Below are 24,211 nucleotides of genomic sequence, written 5' to 3' on the forward strand. Positions count from 1 at the left end.
GATCTAACCTGGTTCCAACTTATCAATGTTGTTATAAAGCAGGCAAGACAGCAGCTATACTTTATTAGGAGTTTGAAGAGATCTGCCATGTCAACAAATACACACAAAAAACTTCTGTAGATGTACCGTGGAGAGCATTCTGACAGGCTGCATCACTGTCCTGTATGGAGGGGCTACTGCACAGGACCGAAAGAAGCTGCAGAAGGTTGTAAATTGAGTCAACTCCATCTTGGGTACTAACCTACAAAGTACCCAGGACATCTTCAGGGAGCGGTGTCTCAGAAAGGCAGCATCCATTATTAAGGACCTCCAGCACCCAGGGCATGCCCTTTTCTCACTGTTACCATCAGGTAGGAGGTACAGAAGCCTGAAGGCACAAAATCAGTGATTCAGGAACAGCTTCTTCTCCTCTGCCATCCGATTCTTAAATGGACATTGAACCCTTGGACACTACCTCGCTTTTTTTAATATACAGTATTTCTGTTTTCTGTACTTTTTCTAATCTATTCAATAAATGTATACTGTAATTGACTGACTGATTGATTTTTCTCTTCTATATTATGTATTGCATTGAACTGCTGCTGCCAAGTTAACAAATTTCATGTCACATGCCAGTGATAATAAACCTGATTCTGATTCCTCTCACAGTGAATACTAACAATGCATTTGCATTCCTTACCACCAACTCAACCAGCTAGTTAACATTTAGGGAATCCTGCATGGGGATTCCCAAGTCCCTTCAGATTTTTAAATTTTCTCCCCATTTAGAAAATATTCTTTGCTTTTATTCCTTCCATCGGAGTGCAAGACCACACACTACTCGGCACTGTGTTCATCTGCCCATTCTCCTAATCTGTCTAAGTCCTTCTGCAGCCTCCCTGTTTCCTCAACACTGCCTGCCCCTCCACCTACCTACATACCAACCGCCACAAACTTGGCCACAAAGCCATCAATTCCGTCATCCAAATCATTGGCATATGAACTAAAAGGAAGTGGTGCCACACTCACAAACACAAGCGATTCTGCAGATGTTAGAAGTCCAGAGTAACACACACAAAATGATGGAGGAACTCCCGCAATTCGACAGCATCTACGGAGAGGAATAAACCACCGAGGTTTCAGGCCAATGCCTTTCATCAGGCCCAAAACATTTACTGTATAGTCCTCTCCATAGATGCTGCCTGAACTGCTAAGATCCACATTCAATGTTTCAGAAACACAGAAAACCTACAGCACAATACAGGCCCTTCGGCCCACAAAGTTGTGCCGAACATGTCCCTACCTTAGAAATTACTAGGGTTACCCAGAGCCCTCTATTTTTCTAAGCTCCATGTACCTATCCAAAAGTCTCTGAAAAGACCCTATCGTATCCACCTCCACCACCGTTGCTGGCAGCCCATTCCACGCACTCACCACTCTCTGAGTAAAAAACTTACCCCTGACATCTCCTCTGTACCTACTCCCCAGCACCTTAAACCTGTGCCCTCTTGTGGCAGCCATTTCAGCCCTGGGGAAAAACTTCTGACTATTCACACAATCAATGCCTCTCATCATCGTTTACACTTCGGGACAGTTTCTCGTCCTCTGTCATCAGTGCAGAATCTAGCTTCAGCGCTCCTGGCTAAGTGAAATAAGGTTCCAGCCAATAGCTACTGTTCATGTTCACCTTGTTTAATACTCTGGGTGGCTGGGTGGAGAAACGTCTCTACCAAAGACGGTGTAAGGTGCTCCTTCTCTCCGCTAGCCTGCGGGTCACACTTGGGCAAGGTGTCGCTCCTGCGTGGCCTCCCAGTCAGGGAGCAGCTGGTGGATGACCGCGAGAGCAGCTGATGCATATTGCAAGTCTTGGTTTTGCAACCACTGACACCAGGCAGACAATCTCTGAAGAGTATTGATAATGGCTGTGGTCACCCATTTTGTAAAGACACTGCCCAGAAGAAGGCAATGGCAAAACCACTTCTGTAGAAAAATTTGCCAAGAACAATCACAGTCATGGATAGAGAAAAAACCAAGAACAACAGTATGAAAGAAGTTTTCCCCACAGGCAGATTAAAGACAGGTGGAAGACCATAATCACCCATGTCATACGACTTGGCACATAATGATGATGAGGGTGATACTGAACTTGGTTATGATGCCCTGTGATGTCAAGTAACTGGCCTCAGATGGAAACTGCAGAATAGTTAGTGAAACTGGTGGTAGCTCACCTCTTTGTGGACTGTGGGCTTGGGATGCAAGGTTCTGTGTCGCGGTTCATCCCAAGCAGCTGACAGTTCTTAAACTTGTTGGAAGGCTCCCTTTGATCTGCCCAAAACTCGTTGGTCAGCCAGCACATCGCGGTGTCTGTAGAGGAACGCTGACGACTGGCACACTGGGGCTGCAGGAGTACGTGCTGGGTGTTTCACTAAAGCTTGGTGCAGCCACCGTGAGGGCTCAGTAGGGAAGAGCCACACTGTAGGGTTCTTCCGCTACTGGAGAGGGAGGGGACAGGTTGGGTGAGGAAGCTCTTCACTTATTGTAGTGGTATACCAAACCAAGAGGTCCGCAGGAGTGACAACTGTGCCATTGATAAGTAGGGATGTCAAACAACAGTACTGAAACCATTGATTATGAATGTAAAGAATGAAAAGGCATTGCATGGTTTATTCTTGGAAATATATTTTTATTATGAATAAAGTTTATTTTTAAAAAGTGCATCTGTAAGCTTGTCATTATAAGATGAGACTGGAATAAGAGTCTTTCAATAGTCAACAAGCTTCTATCACCCTGGAGTCATGGTCATTGTATCCATACTAATCTCATTTTCCGATACTTGGCCCGTAACCTCCTGTCTCTTGGCAATTCAAGAGCTCCTTCTGGTACCTTTTCAAGTTATGAAGTATCTGCCTCCATCACCTTTTCATCCAGTGCATTCCACATTGAAACCACCCTCTCACAATGGAAGAATATTCCTCAAATTCTCTCTAACCTCACCTTATGCCCCCAGGTCTTATATATCTCCATTACTATCTACTCAATCTATGCATCTCACTATTTACCCAATCTATACCCCTCATAAACCGTACTTCTATCAGTTTCCAACCCAATCCATAGGATCACAGCATGAAAAAACATCTACATAAGACAGATTAAATTCCAATTTTAATACTTTCAATAACTCGGTATCACACTTAGTTGCTTACAACTCCAATTGTTATTGAAACGGCAGAGCCTGGGCCCGTGAGCAAGGTTTGGACAATTTAAGTGCCAGGCCAGGTGAAAAGGTCAAGGTTCGGGGTCGGAAGCAAGCGACAGACCAGTTCGGCTCGCTGCTTTGCGAGGTTTGTTCGCCTCCGCTTCGTGGCTGTGGACCTCCATGAGCTTCCGTTCTGAATGTTATTTGCTTACTTTTATAGCTTGTACAGTTTGTTTCTTTCTCCACATTGGGTGTTTGACAGCCTTTTTTCAATGGGTTCGATTGGGTTTCTGTGTTTTGTGGCTGCCTGTAAGGAGACGAACCTCAAGGTTGTATCAAGTACACATACTTTGAGAATTAATGTACTTTGACAGCATGTAGTGGGATATTTATTTAAACATTTTTTTCGCGCACTGTTTCTGCCTGTCTCAATGGAGAACAGGGATGAAGAGACACTCTGAAAACCAATACACCCGAGACCAAGCCCTTGACTTTCCTGTGCAGCCTAGACTGTTGACTGATAGAAAGAGAATTGGCTTGTAGTACATGAGAGAATGTATTTATTACAACACACCTGGTATCACAGTTGATGAAAACAGATAACTTTTCATCTCAGTCTACCAAATAAGAAATATTTACATAAATTAAAAAAGCTTTCTCGATTGAAGAGCATTCAGCTTTTGCCGTACGATTGAACACAAATTGAAATGAGGTGGACCTTGAATTCACCAGGAGATTTGATTCATCTATTCCTGTGACAATGCAGAGAGAGCACGCAGCACCCTGATTACCCTAAACGACGTTTCAACTTAAGAAGAGGACTAATATGCCTTGAGAATTTTTAAGGGTCACAAATATTGTATCATTTCTTAATACATGCATTACTAAATGACAATAAAAGAGGATTGCGTGTCTTCATAATCTAAATACAGACATCCCACCCTGCAAAGCCTCATTTCAGGGAGGTAACACCCCCGCCCCTGCAACCCTATATCCCTCCCCACCCCCAGTTGACCTCCAAGGGTGTATGTAATACTTTGTTTAGTGATTTTGTCTAATCTGTAAACCAAGTTGGGTATATGCAGCAAATGTGGCATTAAAATATGTACTTATATTATCATATTATATTATCATGTTTATTCTATTACAACTTCAAGCAAGCCTACAGGGAGTTTGGCCTCATCACGTAGGACATCAATAGCGAAGCTCCTTGGCAGCTAGCCAGCTAGTTTAAATCAGAGGTCCCCAGCCTTTTTTGCACCGCGGACCGGCCGATTCGGGGGGGGGGGGGGGAGGGGGCGGGGCGGGTGTTAATCACGACTGGAATATAGGTGATAAGTCAACTATAAGTCACTTATAAGTGGCTAATACACTCAATTTCGTTTCTAAAGAGGTTTATCTAATGAATTTAATATTAAAACAACAGCAATATTTTCCTCGCATGAATGTAGTGATAAGTCAATTATAACAGTGGTCCCAAACCTCCGGGCCGCAAAGAATGCAGCAGTACAGTGGTAGTCAGAATGAACCCAGCACATCTTTAAGAAAAAAGCCGAAATAAACAAACTAATTGATTAAGTGCTGCCCGGCACGTAAATGACGACGCAATCGGCAATCGCCTCTGATCTGCACCGACATTTACGTGCCCTGCGGCACCTATTAATTAGCTTGTTTATTTCAGCTTTTTTCTTAAAGATGTGCTGGGTGCGTTCCGGACACCGCTGTATCCTTCGTGGCCCGGAGGTTGGGGACCACTGAATTGTAAGTCACTTATAATTCAATAGCATCATAACCTTTTAAGTAACATTTGGATATTAAACACAGCGCATATTTTCCTTGTATGAACATATAAAATCATTACAACACACCAATATCGCTGAATCAGTGGGAGCCCTGGGCTTGTTTTCCTGCAACAACACGGTCCCATCGAGGGGTAATGGGAGACAGCGATACTCGAAGGGGGTTCCTTATGTCCAGTCTATTCCACAATTTAGATCCCGTTGCACTCATTGCAGAAAACTCCGCTTTGCAGAAATATGTTGGAAATGGAAGCAATATTTTCAATGCTTTTGTGGCTACCTCAGGATATTCAGCCTTGACTTTGATCCAGAATGCCGGCAGAGTTGTTACGTCAAACATACTTTTCAGCCCACCGTCATTTGCAAGCTTGAGGAGTTGATCTCCTTCACGCGCTGACATGGATGATTCACTGGGAACGTTCGCAAATGGGTCACGGACCCATTCCTTTGCACATCTTGGGTCACTGATGACCTCGTGTGCGTTCAAATTCAACAGTGCATGACAGGGAATGAAGAAAGGTGCAGCTGACTCATATCGTTTCACATCGCCAAATCATATTGTTTCCTCACGGCCCAGTGGTTGGGGACCATTCTTAGCACGAGGAGAGACCAATCAGGATGCTCGCTCTCCCTCTCAAAAAAAATCTATTTCCAGGATATTGTATATAATTTCCAGGTGTCAGGGAGCCACTATCGATATGCGGGAGACTCCCGGAACTTCCAGGAGAGGTGGGATGTCTGCAAGTACAACTCCTGCATTGGCTTGTCTACGAAAGGGAGTGTAACCCTCAAAGCCTCTAAGGAATGGGCCAAGGTATTTAGTTCAATAGATATAATGAGTGCAGTCTCTTGAGGAAACAGAAGCAAATAAAGGAGAACTTCTCTTCTGAAACATCGTAACAAAGTGGTTAACATAATGTCATTACAGTGCCAGTGACCCAGGTTCAATTCCTGCCACTGTCGGTAGGAAGTTTGTTTGTTCTCCCCTTGACCACTTTTCTCTTTGGAAATATCGTGATTTGTTCTAATCTTGTAGGTATTTATATCTGGGACAGCACTGTGGCAAAGCAGTTGGCGTAATGCTATTACAGTGCCAGTGACTCGGGTTCAGATCCTGCCGCTCTCTGTAGGCATTTTGTACTTTCTCCCAGTGACCGCATGGGTTTCCTCTGTGTGCTGCGGTTTCCCCCCATGTACCAGAGATGTACAGGTTAGTTGGCTAAGTGGTCAGATGGGTGCAACTGGGTGCCATGAGCTCATTGTGCTGAAAGGCCTGTTATTGAACTGTAGCTCTAAATCTGTGGGTATATAGGACCACACAGACAAATATATGGACTCACGAGAAATAATTCAGAAAATGTGTAGCTCAGGTGGTTGATGGTTGGGTTGAGTTGTTCTCCAATCTTGGCAATTTACTTTTCGTCACCATGCATGGAGACATCGTCAGTGCGCTGTTGATTGTGTTGTGTCCTCCGAATGCTTATCAATCAGCTGACTGGGCACCATTTTGGAAACTCAAATGTGAAGTGGGGAGGAAATCTCTTCGCTCATTGCTTGTGTGGCGAACTTCATTGCGTCGCGGTCTGGAATTTTGCCCGCATTGCCTCATAAATAGGAGCAAGATCTATGTGGTTGTTTACAGGATTGGTCGTGGAAAACCACTCTTCTAGGAATTCCCTTGCAATGCACGAAGTTCACCACGCATGGAGACAAAACGTTTGCAAGTAACTTCCCAAGTTTGGAGAACAACTCAACCAGACCATGTATGGGCATGATGGCTGAAGGGCTTGTTTCTGTGCTTGTCTGCCTCTGTGACACTATTTATCCCACAGCTGTATCATTTATGGCTAAGCGTCTTGCTCATTGTTATCTTGACTTATTTTGTTGTTTTCATGTGACACCAAATTAACAGAAACGTTTATCTCTCAATCTGCTAGTATGTTTTATTTGCAGCAAAAGGCAGATCCAGAGAGATTTCAAGTTTGTCCCAAGGTCCAAATTAGACTTGTTTCTAGGTTCTCTGTCCATGTTTAATGAGCAGGTCTTGGGTAGGACTGTATACACTATAGGACATGGAACAGTACAGAACAGTAACAAGCCCTTTGGCCCATTATGGCCGTGCTGACCATGAAACAACTTTAAACTGCACATCTGCCTACTCATGGTCAATACCCCTCCATTCCCTTGCCTGCTCAAGTGCCTATCTAAATGCCTTTTAAACTTTGCTATTGAATCTGCTTTGCATTCCAGGCACCGACCACTCTGTGGGGAAAAAAAACTTGTCTTGTAAATCTCTTTAAACTTTTCCCCTCTCACCTTAAAGCTATGCCTTCTAGTATTTTCCATTTCCAATTGGGGAAAAATAGACCCTATCTACTAGTTCTTCCAGGTGATCCTTTATTAGAAAGAATTTAGCATTGGCTAGGGATCATATTATGCAAATAAAGGGGCTTTCTCCATGGAACAAAATGCCAATATTCATAGTGGGTACCCATCCTGTGAATCCTTGGATAAGTCCATTCTCCAATAACTGAATTCCAGCAGTATGTTTGTATCAGTAGCGTGGTGAGAAGAGGTTAATATTTATAATATGAAAGGTTGTCTTAATATTTTGTAGTAACCTTATTTTCAGCTTGGGGTGGAGGGCTTTGATGTGCTTGAGGTAACTGTCAATAAGCAGGAAAGAAGTCTTGCTTGGTGTTGGAAACCTTTAGGAAGAAAGTAATTCTGAAGAAAGGTCAGAGTGACTCACGAGTTAAAAAACCTGCTGTATGGTAGCTCATCAATTTTCAATCCTTCAAAAGTGAACTTCAACACGGAGAGTCAGAGCTGATCCCAAATCTGTCAGCACCTCATTTATGTGCACGGACTTGCACTCACATTCACTCACTGCCTGCTTTAGTCAGGACCTGATTGAGATCAATTCCCTCAGAATAATAAACAAACTCCCATCACTCAGGAGAACTTCCATCGTGTGAGATGTTCTGATTTTATTTACCTGCGCGCGTGTGTGCGCGCGTGTGTGTGTGTGTGTGTGTGTTTAACATGGAATACAGAAATCTACAGCACTTTCCAGGCCCTTCGGCCCACAAAGTTGTGCCGACCATGTAACTTACTCTAGCTGCTGCCTAGAATTTCCCAATTTCCCTCTATTTTTCTAAGCTCCATGTGCCTATCTAAAAGTCTCTTAAAAGACCCTATTGTATTCGCCTCCACCACTGTCACTGGCAGTGCATTCCATGTGCCCACCACTCTCTGTGTGAAAAACTTACCTCTGACATTCCCCTTTTACCTACTTCCAAGCACCTTCAAACTATGCCCCCTTAGGTTAGCCATTTCAGCCCTGGGAAAATGCCTTTGGCTATCCACACGATTAATGCCTCTCATCTTATACACCTCTATCAGGTCACCTCTCATTCTCCATTGCTCCAAGGAGAAAAGGCCAAGTTCACTCAACCTATTCTTATAAGGTATGCTCTTCAATCCAGACAACATCCTTGTAAATCTCTGCACTCTCTCTATAGTATCCACATCCTTCCTGTCATGAGGTGGCTAGAACTGAACACGGTGCTCCAAGTGGGGTCCAACTAAGGTCTTATATAGCTGTAATATTACCTCTTGGCTCTTGAACTCAATCCCATGATTGATGAAGGCCAACACACCATACACAGTCAACCCGCACAGCAGCTTTGAGTGTCCTACGGACACGGACCCCAAGATCTCGCTGATCCTCCACACTGCCAGGAGTCTTACCATGATATTATATTCTGTCTTCAAATTTGACCTAGTCTGTGTATGTGTCCCCTTGTGCTTAAAGTTACTGCATCAATGCAGGCTTGGACTTGTATTAATAGCAGAGGAGCCGCATTTGTGTCAGGAGTGGAGTCTTGTTATAGTCCCAATGATATATCAGGGACCAAGGATCAACTTTATTCACCAAATGAATTCACATGTACAGTGGATTCCAGTTAATTGGGCCATTGGTTAATCGGGGCAACAGCTTATTTGGGACAACCCTTAAAGAACAAAAACAAATCGAGAAAATAGCTGTGATTCCATTTGTTTATTTGGGACACCATGCCACTTAATTGGGGCAGGAGATCGTGGCCGAAGTTTCTAACTAGAATCAGTTGTGTGCACTTGTGTGGCTGCTAAACACTACCATGCTTAGAGTGAACTGTTTTTAAATAATGTGCATTTCTGTTCAAAAAGTAATGATTTCTGTCACTGATAGTTGGTGAAAAATAAGCTGTATGAGAACTCAGAACTATTTTGCTCACTGCGGTTTCAAGCATTCAAGCTTGGAGATGCCAGAACTGGCCATGAGTGAAAATAAAATGATTTCACTACTTCAACAAGTTATTAACTACAAAGAATTTGAAGGTTTCGACAATCATCTTGAATGCCAACATTGGTGCACCTCAGGGGTGTGTGCTTAGCCCACTGCTCTACTCTCTCTATACCCATGACTGTGTGGCTAGGCATAGCTCAAATACCATCTATAAACTTGCTGATGATACAACCATTGTTGGTAAAATCTCAGGTGATGACAAGCTGGCATATAGGAGTGAGATATGCCAACTAGTGTAGTGGTGCCACAGCAACAACCTGGCACTCAACGTCAGTGAGATGAGAGAGCTGATTGTGGACTTCAGGAAGGGTAAGATGAAGGAACACATGCCAATCCTCATAGAGGGATCAGAAGTGGAGAGAGTGAGCAGCTTCAAGTTCCTGGGTGTCAAGATCTCTGAGGACCTAGCCTGGTCCCAACATATCGATGCAGCTATAAAGAAGGCAAGACAGAGACTATACTTCATTAGGAGTTTGAAGAGGTTTGGCACGCCAACAAATACACTCAAAAGCTTCTTAGAGGTACTGTGGAGAGCATTCTGACAGGCTGCATCACTCTCCGGTATGGGGGGGGGGGGCAGGGTGGGTTACTGCACAGGACCGCAGAGGGTTGTACAGTTAGTCAGCTCCATCTTGGGCACTAGCCTACAAAGCACCCAGGACATCTTCAAGGAGCGATGCCTCAGAAAGGCAGCGTCCATTATTAAGAACCTCCAGCACCCAGGGCATGCCTTTTTCTCACTGTTACCATCAGGGAGGAGGTACAGAAGACTGAAGACACACACTCAGTGATTCAGGAACAGCTTCTTCTCCTCTGCCATCCGATTCCCAAATGGACATTGAACCCATGAACACACTGCCTCACTTTTTTAATATATATTATTTCGGGGTTTTTTTTGCACGATTTTTAATCCATTCAATATTCCTATACTGTAATTGATTGATTTATTGATTGTTATTATTATTATTTTATCTTTTCCTCTTCTATATCTTCTATATTATGTTATTGCATTGAACTGCTGCTGCTAAGTTAACAAATTTCACGAAGCATGCCGGTGATAATGAAGCTGATTCTGATTCTGTTACAATGAAAATGGAGATTCAGACGACGTAATCATCAGAAGTATTGTATGAAGGCAGTCCATTATCTACGCTAGGTGTCCGCGCTGAATATTCACCATCAATCAAAATAACACACAGCGTACGCTGAGTATACTGTGGATGAAGTAGTTGTCTGTGGTGATTTTGTTCATTTACAGTCAAAAGAACATGAAGTGGATTAACTCCTCTGTCAATAAGTATTAGGAACTAATGCAAAGTACTCCAGTAGCGTTGTTTAGTGTTCTAATTTGATATTTCGTTGAAAAGCATAGATTGTTACTCAGTTAACCTGTAGTTTGTCTTTTTTATATGACTAACTTTTTCCATAAATTTTTGTTAACTAGGGCAGCTGCTTAACTGGGCCAAAATGTACTTGTCCCATTGAGTCCCAATTAATTGGAATTCACTATTAGGGATTTGCTGTGGTGCGTTGATGTGACATGCAACAAAAAACAACATTCAACAACTATAAAGGAAAAAATTATGTACAGAAAAATAAGTCAGAGGTATGGATATGAAAGAAAATGTGCACAATCACCAGCATGCATTCACAATGTAAACAGAGTTATAAAAAGAGGTTTAAAGTGTTTACAGTGCAGTGCTGTAACTGAGGTAATAGACGAGGAGGTTGGGGGTCTCACTAGAATGATTGATCAGATTAACTGCCTGAGGGAAGAAACTTTTAAAATGGTGTGAAGTCATTGATTTAAAAGCCCTACAGCGCTTTCCAAAAGAGACTTTTAGGGAAAGGCAGTTTGCAGGGTGGGAGGTGTCCACAATGATTTTTCCTGACTGTCTCTTTGTCCTGGATACATACAAGTCCTGCATTGATGGTAGACTGCAGCCAGCTACTTTTTCTGCTGACCTGACAGTTTCCTGTACTTTTTTAATATATCGTAAGAGGATTCTGCATCAAAGCAGAAAGTAAAGGGTGAGGTGAGGTTGCTGTCTATGATAGCAGTGTAGAATTGCACCAGTAAGTTCTGGAGAAGATGGAAATTTACCAACTGCTGCAAGAAGCACATTCTCTGCCAAATCTTTTTTGTTCATGAAGGAGGTATGATTCCCCCACAAGAAGTCCCGCAAAATCATGGTGCCCATAAGCCTGAATGTTGAAATAATGCTAAATGTGGCCTTGCTGATACTGTGTGTGTGCAGAGGAGACACAAGTCTACTGCATCTCTACCGCTTTGATGCACTAATGGAGCCAGATATTGATCCACACATCAAAGAAATCACTTGAATATCCTTTAATTTTAAAATAAAATTGGATTAAAAATGCACCAATACATTATTACTGAGATTATTTTGTTGATCAAAGAAAGAGATGTTCTTACGTGCCACGCCAAGTTGAAAGAGCTGTTCTTACATGCAGCGCCAAGTTTCTCCAGCTGTTAGTTTCTGGAGAAGTCATCCAGCTCTGGTTGTAGACTGCAGCCCAGACAATGTAGGCGTCCACCTATGTGCGATAGATCCTGCAACCATGCTGGTAAATGTCATTCTGCACATACTTAGTCATGCAAAAGCCTAAATTACTGGGGATTATGTCATTATAAAATTATTATGGATATCTCCTGGGATGCTGGCTGTATTTATTTATTTATTGAGATACAGTCCAGATCAGAGGAGGATTACAGCAGTTCGAGAAGCTGGTTCACTACTAAGTGTGCAATGCTGACATTGGTCAGACAGCACTAGGAGTACTTCCTCTGGCAGTGAAATCCACACACTACGGATAAAAAATTTGCTCCTCAAGTCCATGTTATTTCTTTCATCTCTCACCTTAAGCCTTTATTTTTAGTTTTTATTTCCCAGTCCTGGGAAAAGGACTGTGTGCATTCACTATGCCCATGTCACTCATGATCTATCTATCCACAGTATCTAGTAAAGGCATCTGTTAGTCTTGTGAGACCATGGATCTGTGCCTGGAAAGTTTTCACTCTCCAGGGCGCAGGCCTGGGCAAGGTTGTATGGAAGACTGGCAATTGCCCATGCTGTAAGTCTCCCCTCTCTACGACACCGATGTTGGCCAAGGGAAGGGCAAGGGCACCAGTGTCGTCTCAGAGCACTGTGTGGTTAAGTGCCTTGCTCAAGGACACAACACACTGCCTCGGCTGGGGCTCGAACTCACGACCTTCAGATCACTAGTCCAATGCCTTAACCACTTGGCCACGTGCCCACACTACAGTATCTACACTTTTATTTAGTCATCCACCCATGCATTCACTGTATCTATTTACTTATTTGTCTGTCTATCTATTTATTTCACTATTTATCTATTGCAACCTGTATTTTGCATATCTTGTACTGTACTGCCATCAAAAAATAATAAATTCCATGACATATGTCAGTGATAATAAACCTGATTATGATCCTGATTCTATTACGCTTCTTTGTAAGATCTGGTCTCCGTCTCCTACACTCCAAGAATAACATACTGGCCTGGCCAGTTTCTCTCTATAACACAGCCCAGCACATCACACAAACCAATCTTCCATCCTGGAACTCACTTTACACCGTACGCTGTCGGAGCAGTGCTGCCAGGATAATCAAGGACACGACCCACCCAGCCAACACACTTTTTGTCCCTCTTCCCTCCGGGAGAAGGCTCAGGAGCTTGAAGACTTGTACGGGCAGATTTGGGAACAGCTTCTTTCCAACTGTGATATGACTTCTGAACTGATCCTGACCCAGATCTGGGCCGTACCCTCCAAATATTTGGACCTGCCTCTCGTTTTTTTTGCACTACCTTACTTTCCATTTTTCTATTTTCTATTTATAATTTATAATTTAAATTTTTAATATTTACTATCGATTTGTAATCCAGGGAGCGGGAAGCGCAGAATCAAATATCGCTGTGATGATTGTACGTTCTAGTATGAATTGTTTGGTGACAATAAAGTAAAAAGTATAAAGTACTTCATGTCCTGGAAACACCCTTGTAAATCTTTTCTGCATTCCTTCCATTTGAGTGACATCTTTCCTATGGCACGTTGACCAAAACTGAGCACAGCTGTATTCAATGATGTAGTGGTAGTAGGCAGCCATCAATCCCAGGGGATCATGGGTTTGCACCTCTGGTGGACTGTGTTCTGGCGGGAAGATTTGACGAACCGGCTGTTGCCCATCCAGCGGGTTCCCCCTCTCCACGTCACTGATGTAGTCCAAGGGAAGGGCAAGCGCCGATACAGCTTGGCACCAGTGTCATCGCAGAGGTTGCCAGAGTGAAGTGAACAACATCAAACTGCCTTAGGGATCCCGGCTCCGGATTTCTTCCTTAGGGTTTACTCCCGAAGTCTTTCCCATGGGTGGGTGTGACTGCAAGGCAGCAGAGGTTTAAAATCAGAGTTTTCCTTCTCCTTGGCGGGCTGCTGTTCAAGGCTGATGAAGCAACTGGTTTTGAGGCGTCAGTGGTCCGTCTTTGCCCCTTCTCTTGTCAGTAGAAACAGTTCTGCCGGGCCTAGTAGCTGAGCCACACGTGAAGGCCAAGAGTTGGACTTGGTTGTCAGAGGCTGTTAGAGACGCACACCATTTGGAACACTTTTTAGGTAGCGGGAGCTTATCCCCGTCTATGTACATTGCCAGTGTGCATGCTTCTGAATGTGTTGTCCTAGCTTGGGAACTGACCATGAAATTTAAATTTATGCTATTTGTGTGGCAGGCATGCCCAGCTCTACTGCACGCAATGAGCACAACCTGAATGATGCAGTAGCTTGTTTTACACCTTTTACAACCTGCCTCAATCATATTGAACTCTAACCTTTAAATTGCTGTTATAAATTTCCTCTTGAGCTCCGTGGACAAATGTTATTTGTTGTTTAAAAACCTGCCTGTAAAACTAATGGCAGTATATGTGCCCACGAGGATTAATTCTGTGGGAAATTAAAAGTGAATGGCTGAACAGAATGTTTATTTGCAAAATCAGCTCTTAAAATAATCCAGTCCGTGTCACTGACTGATACCAATGTTTAATTTCACTCTGTGACATACTGATTAACGAGTGTTTGTATAACTTTCCTTTCCACACTACCTTCTTGGCACACTTGGTTTATAAAATACGCTGATTAAAATGCTGTGAAAAGAATCGATATGGAGGCTGTGTTGTAAGGTGGATCTTTATTTCTGCATTTTTATTGACAAGCATCAAAAACTTTTCATCATTCACTCTGTTGTTTAAGATATGCTTTTTGTTAAAGTAGAGATTGATTCTCTTTATCAGACAACATCAGGATTTGAGGGCATGCTCTTACCAATGTTTTCGTTAGGATGACTCCACAAGCACATTTCTCTTAATTGTTTTAACAACTCCTTAGATCCATCTCCGAGAATCATAATCTTGTCGTGGCAGAGAGGCTTGAGAGCTCACGAGATCCGAAGAGTGATGCTGCCTCTTCGGTGGAGGTGGCAGAAGATGATGACAAATCACAGTGGCCATCAAAGCAGAGGAAAGGCTGCACCAGTGAAGGGTCCCTGGTTAACTTGCGTCCCATGCCACTGGACCCTGAACTGTCGGGAACCATGTGGAGGCTGCCCAGGCGTCAGCCTGCCCACGTTAAACAAAGTCATGCACTGGCATTCTCCATTAAGGGAATAACCCTTTGGGAGGACATCAGACTGGACTTGAGTGATCACATTACTACTACAAACCCCTGGGCCGCTGATGAAGGCTTAGCCTAGATGGGAGGAGGACACAAACCTTTTATCCCATGTGGTACTTCCATGGGAAAGAGATCCAGTGGAAGGCTCCATTTTTGGTTACCAGCTTTCACCCCAAAGACAGATGCCAAGTAGCTGATAATCTAGTGAAATGAAATGAAAGGGTTAATGTATAAGGAGTGTTTGATGGGTCTAAGCCTGTACTTGCTGGAGTTTCGAAGAATGATTGAAGCCTATCGAATGGTAAAAGGCCGAGATAGAGTGGACATGGAGAAGATAATTCCTGTCGTGGAGGAGTCTAGGACCAGAGGGTACAGACTCAAAAAGGAAAGATGTCCCTTTATAACAGAGATGAAGAGGAATTTCTTTTGCTAAATGGAGAACGTGGAATTCATTGCTACAGAGGGCTGTGGAGGCCATTATTGGACATATTTAAAGCAGAGATTAACAGGTTCTTGATTAATAAGGGCATCAACAGTTACGGGGAAAAGGCAGGAGAGTGGAGCTGAGAGGGATAATAAGTCAGCCATGATGCAATGGCAGAGCAGACACGACGGGCCGAATAGCCTAATACCACTCCTATGTTTTACCATTTTATGAAATTGGTCTCCACACTAAAGGCTGATTTATACTTCTGCGTCAAATGGACGCCGTAACCTACGCAAGTGACCTAAGCGTTTTGTGAGCATTTATACTTGTGCATTGATGTGTTGGCGTCGCTCTGCAATTTGGGCATGTTGCGCATGCACACACACACCTGCCTGTGCAAGGCTTCGTGGTCATGGTAGCCTTTCTCAGGGTAAGCAAGTTTAAAGCGAGCATCTTTTTTCGTGAAAGCGAAATCTGTCCTCCATAATTTCGGAGGTCTGTAAAGCTTTATGGAAAGCATTGCAGTCAGAGTTACTTCCCTGCCCTTCAGTCGCCCAATGGGAAGCTATTGCAGTGTAGGAGGAAATGCGATGCTACCAGGTGGACCAATCACAGTTGTTGCAGTCTGCGTTGCCGTGATGCGTAGTTACATTTTGGGAGAGGTGCGCATCAGGCTACGGCGTAGGGACCCGCGTAGGCTCTGCGTAGGGTTTGCAGCAACACCGTACCTACGGCGTCGAGTTGGCACACAAGTATAAATCAGCCTTTACCCCCTATCTGATTTCAGGGGATGCCTATTTGAATGCCTTCTCCACAGACATTATCTCTACAATGGCCTGAGGGACCTCTATTGAACAAAGATCCTCGAACTATCATAACGAGTCTGCAATTACATTGGAGATGACTGGATAATCCTTGTGTCAGTCAAATTTGATGCTCACAAGACTTACTGTTCAAAATTGATTTTATTTAAGGATAAAGATTAGCTTCATTTATCATGTGTACATCAAAACATTGAAACATATGGTGAAATGTGTTTCTTGCGTCAATGACTAATACAGCCCATGGATTTGCAGGGGGAAGCCCAGAGGTTTGGCCTTGCTTCTGGTGCCAATAAAGGCCCATAACCCACTAACTAACTTAACTGTATAACTTTCAGAATGGAAGAAACCCGAGCAACCAGTGAAAACACTGGCGGTCACGGAGAGAAGGTACACTCCTTACTGACAAAGTGGGAATTGAACCCTGATTTTCCAATTGCTGGTGCTGTAAATTGTTAAGGCTCACCGCTACACTGTTCATATGGAGCAATCCACCACTCATTGCACATTTCTGGAGAAAAAATGCTGCTCTCGTTAGAAGATGTTGCTGATAGAACATGAATCCAGAGATATCTACAGTATAAAGGCAGAGGCATTCTACAATCCAAACAACCTAAAAAGCCAAAAAGTTAATTTTGTCTTTCTTTGAGAAATGTTATATGATGATTTCCTATGACCGCGACCAAGTTAGGAATCATAACTGAGTGACATTTTTGCCTACCCACCAAAAGTTAAGTGATGACAATAACCTTCACACGTACTTACCTTACTTTGGGCATTAGCTCCCTGTGGAGCATAGACTATTGATGATCCCCCATCTCCATTGTTCTCAGAAGTCGATGGTATGGCTGGAGTCCATCAACATTTCTGTAATCCATTGCATCCACTGTTCAGCGGATGGACTATTGGCCATCCTTACCTGCTTCCACCTCTCATGGCGGGGACGTAGGGTTGGACATTGAGAGGCAACCTTCACACATAAAACAGAATTATGTATCTTACAACACCCTTTAGTCTTTTGATCTGAAACTTCTCTGTCAAAATTTATTTTCTTGAAGGTTTCACAAGGCAGCACATATCATTTCAAATATATTGCAAGTTAGTCTAAGATTTTAATAATGAAAAAACTCTTAAATTTGATGTGCATTTCTCTAATCATCTTTCCCTTCAGACATAATATGTGACACTTAATGAATCTGGCTACACTTCTTTTTATTGCAATGTTATTGATGCCTGCGAGGCAGATGCATTAATTCCAGTGCTTGTTCAGTTTTAGCATTGCTGTGAGAATAAATTCTATTCAGTAACATACAGTCATTTAATAGTATCGAGTAAACAGGTTTTACAATCTTGCAGCTTCCTCATTCCACAAAAACTTAATTTGATAACTGTTCAGAACTTACATCCGCTGAGCAGTTCAGAAATGTGAAAAGAATTACTACAAGCAGCAATGAATTGCTGTTTCCCAGTAGGACAGCAACACGTTTGGACACAGCAGCTTCGAAGGGGCCAACCAAAGGTGTTATTGTCTTTCTTAAATGTATTCTTTACGATCGCAAGATGCTGTTGGATATTAACAACTTTGGGCCATGATGTCACCCGTTTGCAGCCATCCAGGGGAGAGGTGTTGGTGTCAATGCTTCAGCCCAGTGTTTGTAAGCTGTATTGTATTCAGCTGCAGACTGCTGCAACATTCATGGACTCGGGGACTTGGATTATTTTTTTTCTGCTGACAGTATTTTACTGCTTTCATATATGCACTTTGTGTACCTTGAGCTGCGAATGACTGTGTTTTGCACCCTGGCCCCACAGTAACGCTGTTTCATTTGGCTGTATTCTTGTGTATTCATTTTTGGCTGAATGACAATTAAACTCGAGCTTGAACTTGTACAGGGCAAGTATTACTGCATTTCCATTCCTACTAACAAAATTGTGTTCAGTGGTCTCTTCTGTACAATTTTGTTGGAGCAAAATAATTTTTAAAAAGGACTATATTCCTCTTACAACAAAAAGAAAAATCCCGTCCTTGGTTAGTTCCAGTTCCAGGACAGGTTGAAACCTGTAAGTGTATTTATGAATGCTCAGTGTGTGCTCAGCCACTTGATTCTTTTTTCAGTCGTGCCAAATTACTGTCATACACAGAACATCCAACAAACTGTAAAAACATGCATAAGAAAAAATATTTCATGTGGATAATGACTACTCTGATGATGTTTCAAATGAGCATAACTTCTGCAGGGATTAAAATATGATTACTTAACATTTTTAAATTCTGAATGTTGTTCCACCATTATTCATGTGTGTGTGTGTGTGTGTGTGTGTGTGTGTGTGCATGCGTGTGTGTCTGTGTGTGTGTATATGTATGTGTGCATGTGTGTGTGTGCATGTATGCGTGCGTGCATGTGTGTGCGCATATGTATGAGAGAACATTTCAAACCTTTTTGCATTTGATGAAATCCCATTTCTGCAAACCAATTAGACATTTTTCCTTGCATCTAGAAATACCATTTTAATAGCATGCAACGGATGAATGTCTTTGAACTTAGCTTAATGAAATGGATCTGAATTTTTTAAGGTACTGTTATTTTAGCTAACAGTTCAGTAATGCAAAATTGAGTTCAATTACACAGTTCAGATTTCAGATACCAGCATGTTTTGTTTTTTAATGTCTGTTTTAGGAAATGAGAGAAACAAGCTTATAAATGATTACGGTTCATTGCAGTAATTAGATACGTATATCAGTTCAAACTGATTTCTTGTTCCTTGCTTGAATTAGTTTTTGAAATAATCACACTGTTTTAAAAAAGTTTCCATTTGCACACCAGTAACAAAGCAACTTTATTGTTCTGTCCTGACTTGCCTTAGCTTTGAATGGATATAATAGTCAAAAAGGAAATAATCATATTTCTGTTTTGAGCTTTACATCATGCTACCTCAAACAGATGTACAGTGTGCAGTGGTCAGGAACCTTCCATTCCATCTTCAGTTTCATAAACACACCGCTGTTTCTAACTGTGGTTGCCCAGAATTTCCTTTCACACTCATACTAATGACTGTCCTCAACACTTTGACCTCTCAAACTGTGAGCACAGCAATGACTAGTGAGGAAGAGTCAAACCTGGATTTGGGATGCCAAGAGAAAACAAAAGTCGCAGTTTCACAACATATGCTTTTTCAGGGTGGAACAAAGTGCTAAAAACATACAGACCATAAGACTATAGGAGCAGAATTAGGCTATTCGGTTTGTTGAGCTTGCTCTGCCATTCCATCATGTCTAATTTATTATCCCTCTCAAATCCATTCTCCTGCCTTTTCCCCGTAACCTTTGACACCATTACTAATCAAGAACCTATCGACCTCCACTTTAAATTTACCCAATGACTTGGCCTCCACAGCCATCTGTGATAATGAATTCCGCTGATTTACCACCCTCTGGCTAAAGAAGTTCCTCCTCATCCATTCTAAAGGGACGTTCTTCTATTCTGAGGCTGTGTCCTCTGGTCCTCTACTCCCCCCATAGGAAACATCCCTTCCATGTCCGCTAACATACACTGACATTATGCCTATTGTGAAACTGCGACATTGTAATGGTGGTTTTGAGACACAGTAAATCAGAAGCCAACGTCAGCAATGATTATTAATGTTGTATATCTCTGTAATGGAAATGAAGATGTGATAGAACAGGAACATCAAGGAAGCTTTCTATAATAAACACAGCTTTATAAAACACACACAAAATGCTGGAGGAACTTAGCAGGCCAGATGGCATCTATGGGAAAAAGTACAGTCGTCAGTTCGGGCCGAGACCCTTCGGCAGGACAGGAGAAAAAAAGGTGAGGAGTAGATTGAAAAGATGGGGGAGTGGAGAGAGAAACATAAGGTGATAGGTAACCCCCATCTTTTCAATCCACTCCTCATCATTTTTTCTCCTGTCCTGCCGAAAGGTCTCAGCCAAAGACCTCAACTGTACTCTTTTCCATAGAGGCTGCCTGGCCTGCTGAGTTCCTCCAGCATTTTGTTTGTGTTGCTCTGGATTTCCAGCAGCTGCAGATTTCTCATAATTCATTTTTTCAATGATGAGCTAATTCATTGAACTTCTAACATTTGAGTCTTTTTTTCTAATTCATCTGTCAGTGATGTGACAACTGTTAGATTATGAATGTAGGCTTTCTACCCAGTTCCTGTGCTCTCCTTCAGATCTGATGAAGGGCACTTGGTAGCGTCTGTGCAGCCACTAAGCTCCGTATAGGGCTGAGTCACTCATCTTAATTCTGCTTGACGTGGAGACTGAAAAAATGTGCTGGGGCTGGGTGCAGAACAGGGGGGTAATTTGGGCCTCCAACACCCTTGTGTAAACAGCTGTGAGTAGGTCAGAATAATGAGCTGTTTGATATGCAAACTGTCACTGCTTCAGAAGTGGGGAGAGCAACTTGCAATGTGTCTTAGTCTATGACAGCTTGAAAATGTTTCATAGTGATTACATAGACAGCAACGAGTCTACAAGTCCATTGGAGGCCCAGAGGTGGCTGTGTGTGTGTAGATGTGAGCAAGGAAAAGGGCTTGTTTGCTGTTGTTGCTTTGCTGCTGTAGATCTGTTGTTGCTGCTGTTGTTGTAGCTTGTGGTGCTCTGCTGCATTTTGTGGGCATGGAATGTTGGCGCCAGAATGTGAGGCAACACTGGCGGTCAACCCTCAGCGCGTCCTTCGGTTGTGTCGGGTGCAAACCACCCAGGACGTGCCCTCTTCTCAGGAAGGAGGTACAGAAGCCTGAACGTGCACACTTAGCGATTCAGGGGCAGCTTCTTCCCCTCTGCCATCTGATTTTTAAATGGACATTGAATCCATGAACACTACCTCACTATACACGAGGAATTCTGCAGATGCTGGAAATTCAAGCAACACACATCAAAGTTGCTGGTGAACGCAGCAGGCCAGGCAGCATCTCTAGGAAGAGGTACAGTCGGTGTTTCGGGCTGAGACCCTTCGTCAGGATGAGCTACCTCACTACTTTTATTTTAAATTTTCTGCTTTTTGCACTACTTAAATGAACTATTTTATATATATATGCACTTAATGTAATTCAGTTTTTTTGTTTATTTATCATGTACTGCATTGTACTGCTGCTACAAAGTTAGCAAATTTCACGACATTTGCCGATGATATTAAACCTGATTCTGATTTCAATGTACGTGATAAATAAAAGAATCTGACTCTGGATCTGAATGAGTGGCACAGTGGTACTGATATTCGAGGCACTGCCTCACTTGGGCAGTGACCTGGGTTCATCCTAACCATGGGTGCTGTCAGTGTGGAGTTTGCAAGTTCTCCCGACAAGTGGGAGGGTTTCCTTCAGGTGCTTCCTCCCAAAGACATGGAAGTTGGAAGTTAATTGATCAATGTAACTTGCCGCTAGTGTAGAAATGAGTTTTGGAATCTGTGGGGAGCAGATGGGAATGTGGGGAGAACACACTGGGATTAGTACAGGAATGGTGTACGTGGGAGCTTGAAGGTTGCTATGGTCACAGTGGGACTAAGGGCCTGTTTCCATACCAGTTCAATCAAGAACCTGATGGCTGGTAGGAAAATAGCTTTTCTTGGAGCAGCAGGCATGGGACTTTGGGCTTCTGTACCTCCTGCCTGATTGTAGCAGTAAGTAGAACCATGACTCCGACAGTGGGGAACTTTGATGAGAGTTACTGACTTCTGGAGGGAACACTTCCTCAGATGCTGGTCAATGATGGTGAGGGCTGTTCCAGTGATGGATAGGCCTGTGCCCATTACTCTCCGCAGCCTCTTGAATTCCTGTGCATTGGTATTGATGTAGCAGGCCACGATGCAAATTCATTAAACACAAGAGATTTGCCAGATGCTTGAAATCAAGTCCTGATGAAGGGTCTCTGCCCAAAATGTCAACAAGTTCAGTTGAAGTGTCTAAGCCTGAAAGCTTGACTGCTTATTCCCCTCCATAGATGCTGCCTGATTTTCTGACTCCTGCTAAGTTCCTCTAGCGTTTTATGTGTGTTGCTCAGGAAACTTCAAACAAGATTGCTAGGGTAGTTGGTGACATGCCAGCTCTCCCTAAGCTTCTTCATGACTGCCTTACAATTTGGTATTTTCCCTTTGAAGACCATCACCATTTATATATTTTCACTGTTATTTATCAACAGCTCTGAAGCGGTCATTTGAGATTGATGATGTGAATGACGAGCCTCCGTTTTCACCTGTTTCTCCACTGAGCTCGCCTTTCTCTCCTGGCTCAACAGAAGTGCGGTCACCACGGCTCACTGAAGGCTTTGTGTCTCCACCACCTTCCTATCACACAAAGATCAACAGGAGCTCAAGCACCATCTCACCCCCTGGCTCTGCCCAGTACAGGAAGGTATCTTCAAGCCTTTCTTTTAATCATGGCTCCAAACCAATCCCCAGGGCCAACGGGAGCGCAGCGGGTACATTAGGCCGTGTCTCCTCTTTCCAAAGCAAAATAAACCCCATTAGCATTGTCCAGTCCTCCAGGCCTGGCATTGATGATGGTGTCCATGGCTCCACATCCAGTCTTGTACATCACTCAAGGTTAAACTCTGTGTCAGGCCCACTGGGATGCCATGATCCCGGTGTTAAGGCAAACCATGTGCCATCTCCGGCTTTGAAAAAATACTTATCGCAGGGCAATATGTTCCATTCTGAAGTGGATCGACCTGTGACGTCTGTGAATGAAGGTGCAGTCAATCATGGTTCTATGCCATCCCTGGACCTTCACATAGCTGAAGACCTTGCTCTGGAAGGCAAGGCTTCATCCAAACTAATGCATAAATTAAATGTACCTCCTTACTCTGGGATAAAGTCTCCGTTGGCTCAAGAGATCTCACCTGGCCTTGGTCAGCGAATAAGTCAGAGAGAGCCACGGCTTGCTTCAACTGCCATCTATCCCAGTTTAAACATGAGGCCTATGCAAGAGGTGAGCTTTGGGCCAACTAATTCATTTTCCAACAATGTGGCCGACTCCTTCTGTAAAGCTCAGGAGAGTCTAATTACAAACCCTGAACCTCCTGCAAGAAGTCTCCCAAGATCTCAAATCATCCAGAATACATCTTCCACCCCTATCACCCTGACACGATCGAAGCAATCTGTCTCAATGACATCCATGCATCAGTCTGGAGACTTCCTGCCTCTTGCCATCGACACGGAGTCCAGCTCGGTACCCGTGCATCAATTGCCCCAGTTCAAGCTGGTGACGCAGCCACAGGTGATTCAGGCCCCAACACCTCCTCATTCCCCCATGCCTGATTCACAGCCTAAACTCACACAGAATTCTGCGTTGAATGAGGACCCAATATTGGCTCTACACGTGATGGAAAGTGCAGACCCTGTGGCCAAGAGAAATCCTCCCTTCTCAAAATCAGATGATTTAGGGATACATTTTATCAACTCTAACACCAAGCTGACGGACAACATTTATCACGACGGGAAACGAGAGGATCCACCTCTGGAGCAAGAGGTTGAGACGCATTTGAAGCAGCAAGGTAGGAAATATCTTTCTCAGTCAATTTTACTAAAGGTATAATGCACATCAAATTGCTTCATTCTGAAAACACAAGATTTTGGACAATTGTTGGATCTCCATTTCATTTTTAATCCTTAGGGTTCTTCCGGGAGTCAAGAATGGCAAGAGGTCTTAATTCCAAGAGTTCAGTTTATTTTAGAGTACAAACAAATATACAAATATTAAGCAAACTAAATAAAGAGCTGAGGGATGATGCTAGGAGGGGAATTAATGTTAAGGAGTGTAAGACAGAGGAATAAAGATGGTGCTTCTGAAAAATGTATCACTTTTATAATAAGTTAAGAAGAATTCATTGGATAGTGATGAGTTAATTAATAGGCTACATAATTAAAGCAACTACACCACATGAGTAATGTGCTAATACTTAGCCAATGGAAAAT

At 43.1% G+C, this 24,211-nt stretch overlaps 1 protein-coding gene across 1 annotated transcript in view; it reads left to right on the top strand.

Annotated features, from left to right (window-relative positions):
- LOC140203138 (septin-9-like) overlaps window positions 1–24,211 on the top strand; it is a 455,930-nt gene that overhangs the window by 29,042 nt on the left and 402,677 nt on the right. Inside the window, exon 2 of the mRNA XM_072268990.1 lies at window positions 22,438–23,790. Within this exon, the coding sequence (XP_072125091.1) occupies window positions 22,438–23,790 (1,353 nt within the window). The remainder of the gene's footprint in view (window positions 1–22,437; window positions 23,791–24,211) is intronic.

This window comes from Mobula birostris, chromosome 9 (assembly GCF_030028105.1).
Source record: "Mobula birostris isolate sMobBir1 chromosome 9, sMobBir1.hap1, whole genome shotgun sequence".
Classification (NCBI taxonomy): Eukaryota; Metazoa; Chordata; class Chondrichthyes; order Myliobatiformes; family Myliobatidae; genus Mobula; species Mobula birostris.